An 11,547-nucleotide genomic window follows, 5' to 3' on the forward strand; every position below is an offset into this window, starting at 1 on the left:
GTGTGTGTGTGTATGTTTGTGTGTGTTTGTGTCTGTCTGTCTGTGTGTGTGTGTGTGTGTGTGTGTGTGTGTGTGTGTGTGTGTGTGTGTTTTTCAAAAGGAACCTGAGTTCAGCCGGTGAGGAGGCCAGAAAACAGATGCGTGTTTGTGAGGGCCTGGTTGACTCACTGCTCTACGTCATCAAAGCCTGTGTAAACACCTCTGACTTCGACAGCAAGGTACGCACTGAAACACCCACACATGTGTGCGCACACACATGCACACCTAACCAGGAGGAAAACATGCTGCCACATGATAAGAGGCCCTGGGGGAAAAAACCCCCACTTAACCCTGTTTGAATCATTTCACTGCTGGTGTCTAAATGACCCCCACAGCACTCAGCAGCAACTGTTTCATGTGCTTTATCACCCAAAGCACAACTTACACATGCACAATATTCAGAATCCAACTTGCATCTCTTTGACCTGGTTTACATTAACACTTTTTCTGTGGTAGCAGCAGAAATTATATCAGATCTCTCAGACATGCATCTGTGCACTTTAAAAGATATAAAAAGTCAAGTGGCTCATCCGTACAGTGGAGATGGCGTCCCCTGGGAACTGGGCCCCTTAATTTTGTCAAACATATATGCTCATTGACATTCTGTGAGGCAAAAATAGCACAGAACTCAAACAGCGTGCAATAAAATCCATTTGCTCTGGTCCAGACATTCTTTCTAACTGCAGACCCTTGGGTTCCATAACAAATCGATTTGTGATCCTGCAAATAGCAGTCCTGTGTCCCGGGCATCAGCTGTGGATATTGTAGCTTGCTGCACAGAGTTTATGGTGTTGTCGCTTTTGTGATTTTGATTTAGAAAGTCACTGCTGTAACTACCCACCCAAAACCCCATGTCTCATTCTGCCCGCCTTCAGATTGTGGAGAACTGTATTTGCACTCTAAGGAACCTGTCCTATCGTCTGGAGCTGGAGCTGCCGCCGTCCAGACTGATAGGGGGGCAGGAGCTGGACGGCTTACTGGGCAGCGAGTCACCCAGTAAAGAGGTGGATTCCAGCTGCTGGGGCAGGAAGAAGAAGAAGAAAAAAAAGAGCTTGCAGGAAGACACGGTGAGTGTGCGGCTTTTTAAGTAGAGACTCCGAGCAGGGTTTACATTAGCAAGAGGTCTGACCATTCACATTTATTCAACATGTATGTCAATGCTGATGGACCTTTCTTCTTTTTGTATTTTTTAACCTTGTCTCTGTTTTCCCCTCTTTTTTTATTTTTATTTCTTTGAGAAATGGAGACAAATTTTTTTTTACGCTGGTCCAGTACTGAGAGAGACCATGCCAGTTGCAGCAGTGACAGTGCTGCATTGCACTCACTGTTTCGTATGGAGGTAGAAAAATGACTTAATTTTGTCATCAAAAATAAAATTTGTCACATAAAACTGTCCTAAAGAAATGAAACACAGGCATTAAGAATTATTTTTCTTTTCTTTTTTTTTTGTTATGTTTTGCATTCTGATGGGTTTTTCAATTACAGTCTTGTTATTTCTTTTCTGCATGTGATTTATTTTCTTCATGTCATTCTTTTTCAAGTGTTTCCAGAATTTCTTTTTTCACAATGATAGACACTGAAAAAAGAGTGATATGAAGCAAAAATTATTGTGAATGATTAAAACATCACAATTTTTCAGCCAGTTTTTCCTTTTTACAATGCAAAAATTTATTTTTGATGCCAAATCTTACTGTCACTGCTCTAGCTCCGTAGTTTATCGCTGCAGCTGCCGTCTCTCCCAAAACTGGACCAAACATAAAAAACTGTTGTCTCAACTCAAAAATACCAAAGTTTCTCTTTAAGAAATTTTCATGTTTTATTCTATGACATAAAATAAGTCAGTAAATACTCTATTTGAGAAATTTAAAGCTTTTATGTGTCTTTAAAAAGTTGGTTGCTAACAAGTAGCTAAATGAGACTACAGACAAATTTTGGTACTGCAGCACTTCATATAATTGGTAAAATTCCCCATTAAGAGTGCTACCCAAACCTAGTTACTGCTGTACATGTACATATAATTTTTACAAAGCTAAACAAAAAACAAAAGAAAAAAAAGGTCTGCATCGGAACATATATTGAAATCTGACTAAACACTGTTGTTGTTGTTTTTTTCAGTGGGACGGTGTTGGACCCATCCCAGGCTTCTCCAAGTCTCCCAAGGGGGCAGAGATGCTATGGCATCCTTCGGTTGTTAAGCCTTACTTGACACTGCTGGCTGAGAGCTCAAATCCCGCCACACTGGAGGGCGCCGCTGGGTCCCTTCAGAACCTGTCAGCCGGCAACTGGAAGGTACAGTCATGTTTGTGCATCTGTGTACACACAAACAAATACACACATTCCCCCTTTTGTATATACACTGTTGAATGTGATGTCCTTGGAGACAAAGCATCTATTCCACTGGTTAAAAAGGATTTAACAGCTCACCTCCTCTGTGTCAGTCAGAGCTGACGTCAGTTTCACACTTGCAATCACACACGTTAAAATGCGCAAGACCATCCATTTTCCCGTGTGGCGTCTAGACCCTTTTGAAGGTTTAATGCCTTTTGTGTGTGTTTTTGGGTGTACAGTTTGCAGCATATATCCGTGCAGCAGTGCGAAAGGAGAAGGGCCTGCCCATCTTAGTGGAGCTGCTGCGGATGGATAACGACAGGGTGGTGTGTTCGGTGGCCACTGCTCTGAGAAACATGGCGCTGGATGTCAGGAACAAGGAGCTCATAGGTCAGTCACACTTTCAGATGTTTTGATAGATTTTGAGTAGTTGAATCAGATAATATACAAATATGAAGATTCTAAAGAATTAAGTGAGGAATATATATCAGCGTGGACCCTGTTTTCAGTGTTTTTGGATATAAGTGGTAATGGGAACAACAGGTTGTTGTTTTTTTAAATTGGTCCATTATTGAGAGACAGGCTTCAATTGTTATTCTAAGTGGCTCACAGCATAATGTAAAGGTTCCCTACAAAGATAGACCTTTTTTTACCATCTGGAAGCAGCACTATAAAACTGATGCCAATCCAGGTTTCAAAGTGTTAAGGATTTATTCAGTGTAAACTAGAGTAGATGATTGTTGAAACAGTGAAAAAACAAACCAAGATGTTTTTTTGTGAGTTTCGTTTTGTTTCTGTTTGAATTAAGTTTGTTTTATAATGTTGAAATTACAGTTTAACGAATAATAAAACAAAAAGGATCTTACTCTTTAACCAAATGGTCTATCTCTGTAGGGCGGCTTTCCATAGTGTTGTCAGACAAAATACTCAGCATGTCAGTGGCAAAAACAAAAACTTTTAGTGGACCTAAATTGACAGTGCAGACCTGCAGGTGAAATATACTGATGTTACTCATTAATACTGTTCTTTACTTGGCTTCATTTTAGTTGTCCATGTAGCTCATGTTGTACTGATAAGTCATCTTGTAAATGGGTTTAGCTTGGCGACATGCACAAATGGAGCATAAACATAAATTCAATATGTTAATGTGCATAACAAATACTTGATCTAACTGCTTAGTAAGGAGGTATAAAGGAATTATTGGGCTGTATATACAGCATGATCCTTTGAACTGGAACAATATGTATCAGAATTATACTGATTCACAATGGGCAATGCAAGACATACAGTATTGTAGACATTTAGTGTATAGATGTGTGTACTCAACACATTAAATCCCCCAAAGTGTCATGTTTTGCATTATAGAGCTACTAACAGACACTGACTGTTTTTTTTACTAAATGCAAAAATACAAATAGACTATTTTGTGAACATTTTAAACTGCCGGTCATTATTTTTAATTTCATCTCACTGCAGCCCTGTTTGTTCCATGAAATGGTCTCATTTAATGACAACCAAGTTTTATGTGCTCTCTGTGCGGAATTAATTAGGAGTTACAGTTCCAGCAATGCAGGGGTGACGCCTGTAGGCAGATGAGGGAGGAGCTGCATTGCTGTGGTTAAGGTGCTTTTGGTTGTGTGTGTGTGTGTGTGTGTGTGTGTGTGTGTGTGTGTGTGTGTGTGTGTGTGTGTGACAGAGAGAGAGAGAGAGAGAGACAGAGTTTATGCTGCATGTATTTAGGTCCTTCAGCTGGGCTGCTCTGCTGAAGGAGAAATGGGGGGAAACAATCCTTTTTGTAACACCAGGATGCTCACACTCCGACGTCCTTGAGATGATAACGCAATGTCATTGAGGAAAACTGCCGACCTCACTGCAGCCTGTAGCAGAATTAATATACGATATTGAGAGAATCTGTTACAGCTCATGGTGGCAGGCGTCCACTTATACATTATATAACGTGTAAAACTAAATGCAAAGCATGTCTTCATGTCTTCTCTCTGTGCATGAGCTTCTGCTCACAAACCTGCTGCACAACACGTCATAACATGTTAGCTGCATGTCTCACTTCCCCCTCCTCCCTCTCAGGGAAGTATGCAATGAGGGACCTGGTCAATCGTCTCCCCGGGGGGAACACCACCCTGCTGTCAGACGAAACAGTGGCGGCCATCTGTTGCACCCTGCACGAGGTCACAAGCAAAAACATGGAGAACGCCAAGGCCTTGGCTGACACGGGCGGCATCGAGAAGCTGGTCAACATCACCAAGGGCAGAGGAGACAGGTGGGCCACGGCGGCGTGTGTTTGTACCAATGCTTTTAGTGAGGGTACAGAGTACACATTGATGCTAACATGTGCACATGCTCAAATGCACCGCTTGACCACACAAACAGCCATATGTGGCCGCTGGTTGGACTATACAGACTGTCCTGGACATTGGACAGTGGGAGTTTTACACAAACACATCTAAGCACACACACATACACACACACATCTAAATACTCCGAGAAGCCATAGCTGCAGGGAAGGTGGTTTTGTGTGCATTGAAGTTTTATGTCCCTGTGGAATGATGGACCAGCAGCTATTTCTGTCCTGCTATATATTCACTAATGTTCCAGGTTACAACACACCAAGGACACTCTCTTCCTCCAGTCATACTGTCCTGTAGAATTAACAGCTGGATTTAAAATGATGATAAAGTGTTTCAGGAATACTCAAAAATAAGTGTTTATGTTTTATGTTTGTTTTCCAGGTACTCTATGAAGGTGGTTAAAGCAGCTGCTCAGGTGCTGAACACACTGTGGCAGTACCGGGATCTACGTACCATCTATAAGAAAGTAAGATCATAGGGACTTATGGCATGATGGTACCGTTAACCCTTTAGAATCTCAGCTAAATTGGTTTGATTTATTTGAAGTATATGAGGAGAGGGCAAGGACCGCCATAACAAGACATGGCCCAAAAAAGTCATAAGAAAATTACCTGAAAAAATGCAAAAACAAAAAAAATACAAAAACAAACATGAAAATGTCCTTGAAAAAGTGCTAAAAAGTTGTTTTTCTGTAACATAATTTTAAGTATAAAAGTACCATAATTATAAATATAGTTTTTGGGACATTTTCCCTATTTTTTGGATAATTTTCTAGTAATTCTCCACTCTTTTTGAAAGGCTTTTTTGTAATTTTCATGTCACATTTCATGTTACATTTTTGCAATTAGTGGGGCATATCTTGCTAAGCTGGTTGTGGCATTTTTTCCCCATGTTAGCGAAAGAAATCAAACCGATTTGCTCAGGTTTCAAAGGGTTAAATAGCTTGTGAAAGGTGACTGAACGCTGCACAAAAAAAGGATGTCGTTCCAGGTTTCAAGGGGTTAAAACTGGGTTAATTTTGTTTGTGCATAATTAATTGATTACGTTATTGCATGGAGAGGTAGTTAAACTGTAAGAAAAAAAATTGTTTTTTGCAAGTTGTTTTGCTACATGTGTACATTTTCAGGCCTTGAAATACCAACCACGTAATTCTCAGCTTTGCATGCACAAAAGTATGTTCTGCCAGGTTCACAAACTCCAATGCAAAGTCAAGCCATTAATACTTTTCACACACTCGCACGCCACATTCCTATTTTCTCATGCAGTGAAAAACAAAAGACGCATTTCAGCTTTAATTTATTACACATCACATATTATGTAAGTCAATGAATGACACATTGATGAATGTGTGACATCACCACACAAGTCCTGATATACAGAAAGTGTTTTCATAATAAGTATGGAAAGAAGTGCAATGGATGTTTTGCTCAAAATGTTGACCCTATAAAATTTGAATTATCTTAACTGCACATTACTGTTCAGGGAAGGTCAGCTCAAATTATATTGTAACACACTGGAATGTCCCAGATTTTATAATAAATGAATTGCATCAAGGTTTTCTTTCAGAGGCTTGCTTAAAAGTTTTAGTACAATCCAGTTCAGGATGACCCTGACCAAGAAAGAGGAAGAAATATCAATTCAATTGATGTGGTGGAAAATTATTTTGATGCAGATAAAAAACTTGGTCCATGTACATGCACCATTGCATGTAACAAGGAAAAAGCCTTGTGTTTGGATATTACTGAAAAGAAAGTAATCTTTCTGCCAAATTCCAAGCGTGCCTGTTATTGATATGGGCTTAGTGTGGACCACATAGCAAAGGGATTTTTCAAATATTCCCTCTGTGACCGAATAAAAAGCTTTTTTAAGACTACACAGTCCAACACTGCTCTAGTTATTCAAACTACCATGTTTCATCTCTCTTCTTCCCAACAGGATGGATGGAACCAAAACCATTTCCTCACCCCAGTGTCAACACTTGAACGGGACAGGTTTAAGTCCCAGCCCACCCTCCCCACCAGCACCATTCAGATGTCCCCAGTTGACCACCCTGGTAGGCTCTAGTTTCACGAAAACAGACACATCCAGTGAAACAGGAAAACCTCTGGAATGTATCGTTCAAGTGTGTTTTTCTCTTCACAGCTGCCAGTGCCACGTCGTCTCCTGCCATGCTGGGCATCAAAGAGCATAGAGACACTATCAGAGATTACCAGAGAGCGCAGTCAACTATGCAATTTTATAATTACCACGGGGACAACAGCATCCATAAAAACCAGTATACAGGTACTCAAACAATGAAAACTGAAAGTGCACACAGTAGGCATATTAGTCATCTTTTAAACCAAATTCAAACAGTATCTGCACCAGACTGTAATCACAGGCTACCCTCCGGTCCTCTCTGAGCAGGGCTTTATCTGTTTTATCCCTCATAACGCTCCGAGCAGATTCCATAGCCAGTCTCGTCTCCCTGCCAAGACAGTCCTCTCTTATCTTCTCTGCTAAAGCCTGCCAGCCCGGAGACAGTCAGTCATTTTAATTCTGAGCACTTCAGAGCTGATCTGCACAGCAGTGAAGTGAACTGGCCAGCCAGTAGTGGACACTCTACAATGGTGCCATTGTTAGCAGGGCCCAAGTTGCAGCATGCAGACAGGGCCAGTGAGTGGGTAACCAGACATCCACTACAGCCAGACGAGAGCTCTTGCCAGCCCACGCTGGTTGGCAGGAGCAGGAGGAGGGCAGAGTAAACAACATGAGCCGCAGCCTCAACAGTCCACGCAGTACATAGCGAAATGGAAATTGAGTTTCAGGATTCCACTGGTTGGATAAAGTGCCAACAAAAATACCCATCCCATGGGCAATGCAAACAGCAGAACAAGCAGTGGCCAACTCTATTATTTGGTGTTGTTTCTCTCCACAGCACAGCGTAGCACTTCTTGATCCTGCTCTATCTAAATACAGACATTCACCCCATGGGGATGTGCAGACTTTTTCCACTGATATGAGATGAAGTGTATTTGCATCAAGTCCCACTGAACTGCTCTTTTCATTTTATTTGATTTTTTTCCCAGGGTCTGGAAAGCCTTCTCCATATTACTACTCATCCCCCACAAGAGAGGAGCCCAGAAGAACACAGGTGAATATAATCATTCTGCTTCACGGGCTCTGCATTCTTATCTGTTCGTCATTTGTCTGCTCTGATTCAGCCCTACCACTGTAACTCGACGACATCATTCCCAAAACACAAGTTAGCTCTCTATTTACCTTTTTAGTTTGTTTGTGCAGAATACTTCAATTATATATATAGACATACAGCAAACCCCACATAAAACATACTAGCATCACAGTGATTACACACAAAGCTATCTCACTTGTATGTATTACTTACATTTTATTATGTTGATCTGTTCTGTACACATGACATATTTTGCATGTCTGTCTGTCCCTGCAGAGGGATCACTCTTCAGTTGCTCTTCCTGAGGTTTATACAGTGTTATTCCCTGTGAGAGGGTTTTTTGGGGGGACCCTGTGAGGGTCCATGAACAGAGGGATGTTGTATGTTGTGAAGTTCTCTGAGGCTAATTGTGATTTGTGTTATTGGGCTTCATAAATTAAATGCATATTTAAATTAACACACATTTGCTCATAGGCGTAGATTTCGGAGGATCCCTCAGTAAAAACATGAAAGTAGCTGAGGACTTTTATTTCTGACAAACTTGAAGGACTTTTCACCATGAATTGATGGAGCTAAAAATTCACCAGAATGCAGAAAATTATGTGTTTGATGCCTGAAATTTCCTGGAGGAAGACTCCCAAGCCCCTCTTTCATATGAGCCCATCCACGTGACAATTCTGCACGTTCCGATGTCAGAAACTAATTGGTGTTGAATGCACAATATTCAAGTGTTTGTTGATCTTTTCGATGGATCAAAAATGACAGCAACACTTCAACCAATTAAAGCTTTGCACCATGGTTGCAATTAATGATTATTTTTATCATCATTTGAGTTGTTAATTATTATGTGATTAAGTCATTAGTCAATGAAATATCAGAAAATAACGATAAATGTCTGTCAGAACTCCCCACAGCCTTGTGTGATATCTTCAAATAGCTTGTTTCATCTGACAGATATTTAATCGCCAATTATTTACAAGGCAGTAAAAGAGCATAAACAAGTCTATGTTTCACATTTGGCTTGATAACTGATTTAAAACAAATACATGAATATAGTTTCTTGTTGATATATAATTTTTTTTTCAAAATCAACTAATTTTTTTCAGGCCAACTTGGCTCCATTGTTCAGACTAAGAGTTTTTTTTTTCTTCTAGGAAGTGTTTGATATTAATGGTACTAGGTCCTTGTTTGAGATCCATCCTGCATGCTGTATAAACCTGGCGACAACGACCGGCTCTTCCACCCCATTTGACTAATACAAAGAGACTGACGCGTATTCCACCGCGGATAAATGGCGATGCTGGGAATGACCCAGCACATCAGCTATTGTCTGAGCGAGAGTGATTGTGACTGCTGGGATTGGGATGGTCTGGGTGCGTCTCAGGCACCTGTCACTGTGGGACACGTCCATGTGTGCCCATTCAGATAACAGGCACAGTGAGAAGTAGGCAGGAGGGAGGGGGAGATGAACGAGAGACTTCTCCTGTGTCCTTCATCCCATCACATTTAGCCCCGTTAATTCACAAGGACAGTCATCACCCTGTTTATTTCAGGCAAATTCCATCTATCTTGTGGATTTCTGCCCTTTACCTTGAAGCAGTTCTCCGTTGCATTAGTGGTACAGACGTGCGGGCGAGAGGTGATTGATTAGCTTACTGGCTTTTAAAGAAACCTCCAGCCAGACAACAGTGCATTTTCCTGAAACTGCTGAGATGTTAGTTTATGTTGTTTCATCTTATTATCATCAAGGGGACGATGGTAATAGCGTCATTGTGTATTTGGCAGGGAGAAGTACTCAGATCCTTAATTATAGGAATACTTTAAGGACAAGAGACAGTCTCCACGTAATCCCCGTAAAACCACTTCTTTGGGGTTTATACAAGTAAGTTTTTGTATGAATTTATCAAATGAGATATTGCATGTTAACTCGGAAGCTTCAGGTGTGCTGGTAGGTGGATTTTGTTGTTTACAAATGAAAATATGAAAAATATACAGTAGGCTGTGTCTGAAATCCCTTACCACTCACTATGAAGTCCACTATATGGTGGCAAGATGGACGTTTTTTTCCGGGTTCTCTGGCTTCCTCCCACAGTCCAAAGACTTGCAGGTCAGGTTAACTGGTGACTCTAAATTGCCCGAAGGTGTGCCCGTAAGCTGGGTTGCTAGCAGTGATTTGTGCTGTAATTGCATATTGCATAAGATTACACATTAAATTCACATTTGATCACATGACTCAGTGATAAAAGAAAAACGTCGACATATCAAATGTTAAGCAGATAATTACTTTAATTTCTAGGACAGGTTGCAGTTGTGCTGCTCTCTCTTTTTGTGCATCTTTAACACATCACAACGCAACATTAACGGCCACAAATGTGGCAAATGCAGATTGATACTTCCTTTATGTAAAGGGAAATAGATGTAATTGCCATTGTATGTGGTTATTATACCACAGCTAACAACTGATCGGATTGCTTGATTTTAGCGATCTGTTTTATAACTTTAAATACGGCACTTGAGTGAAATTGTTGACTTGCTTGCCACTGTTTTTGCTTTATATCGTATTCTAGTGAAAGTTATTTCGGATTAGCCTAACTGTCTCTTTTCCATGCAGCCTATGTATTATACAGAGGAGCCAGGTAGGAGGAACTATGACACGTACAGAATGTACCTGCAGCATCCCCACGGCTACGATGACCCGTACTTGGAGGAGGTCATCACCTACCCGCCCACAGTCGACTACAGCTCCCAGCCTCACGGACTGAAATCCACCACCAACTATGTGGACTTTTACGCTAGCACACGGAGGCCTTCCTACCGGGCAGAGCAGTACCCCGGCTCTCCTGACTCCTGGGTATAGCTCCTGATGCCCCGTCTTCACCCTGCAGCGGAGGCGAGGGGCCCACGGGAACGCACAGGAACCGATGAACTTTTTTCATGAACTTGGCTTCATAAGTGTGTTTGTTTTCAAGTGAATGCGTGGTGTGTGTGGAGGGGGAGTTCAACTGAGCGATGACAGATGGAAAGATGGAATGTGTGCCAAAGAAGGAAATCAAGGAATGTTTTTCTTTTAAATTATTTTTTATTCACTAAAGGAAAGATGGAATCATGCTGGGGTGCCTGCTGAGGGATGATACCCCACACTACAGCGAGGAGACATGCGTCGTGCTCTGTCTAGATGTTAGTTTTATTTTTCTTTCTCTTAGCTGTGATAGCATGGTGAGAGGTGTGAGTCATGTGAGCGAGGGTCCGCGGTAAGAGTCAAGATGGGGAATGTGTATGTGCTGAAGCCAAAATGGATCATGAACTCATATCTGTAAAAAGAAAAAAAAAAAAGAAGAAATAAACAAAAAAAATAATAGTAAACTAATGATGTTAGATTGTACAGAGGGATCAAATTGTATCTGTACTTAATGTTGAAGCTGTGTAATGCCATGGAGTCTTGTACATTTCTTTCATTTTATTGTAAATACAGAAAAAAACAATGTTACCTGGTTTACACTCATCAGCACTGGTTAAAAAAAAAGAAACTTGTGCCATGTTAAATCTCTATAGATATATAAATATATGAAGAAATATGTGGACAAAGATGGCATCATAACACAACCATGCTAAAATAATAAAAGGTCAGTTTTGTTTTTTAAA

The 11,547-nt window shown here is 40.9% G+C and overlaps 1 protein-coding gene across 4 annotated transcripts in view; it reads left to right on the plus strand.

Annotated features, from left to right (window-relative positions):
* Positions 1–11,547, plus strand: part of pkp4 (plakophilin 4) — a 119,128-nt gene extending 107,581 nt beyond the window's left edge. For all 4 annotated transcript variants that reach the window (XM_042494706.1, XM_042494708.1, XM_042494707.1 and 1 more), the window contains 10 exons: positions 101–218; positions 915–1,106; positions 2,155–2,328; positions 2,607–2,757; positions 4,453–4,645; positions 5,115–5,199; positions 6,669–6,786; positions 6,876–7,016; positions 7,802–7,866; positions 10,517–11,547. In XM_042494706.1, coding sequence (XP_042350640.1) covers positions 101–218; positions 915–1,106; positions 2,155–2,328; positions 2,607–2,757; positions 4,453–4,645; positions 5,115–5,199; positions 6,669–6,786; positions 6,876–7,016; positions 7,802–7,866; positions 10,517–10,762 — 1,483 coding nt within the window. In that variant the 3' untranslated portion in view covers positions 10,763–11,547. The remainder of the gene's footprint in view (positions 1–100; positions 219–914; positions 1,107–2,154; positions 2,329–2,606; positions 2,758–4,452; positions 4,646–5,114; positions 5,200–6,668; positions 6,787–6,875; positions 7,017–7,801; positions 7,867–10,516) is intronic.

Source organism: Plectropomus leopardus, chromosome 10 (genome assembly GCF_008729295.1).
Source record: "Plectropomus leopardus isolate mb chromosome 10, YSFRI_Pleo_2.0, whole genome shotgun sequence".
NCBI classification, from domain to species: Eukaryota; Metazoa; Chordata; class Actinopteri; order Perciformes; family Serranidae; genus Plectropomus; species Plectropomus leopardus.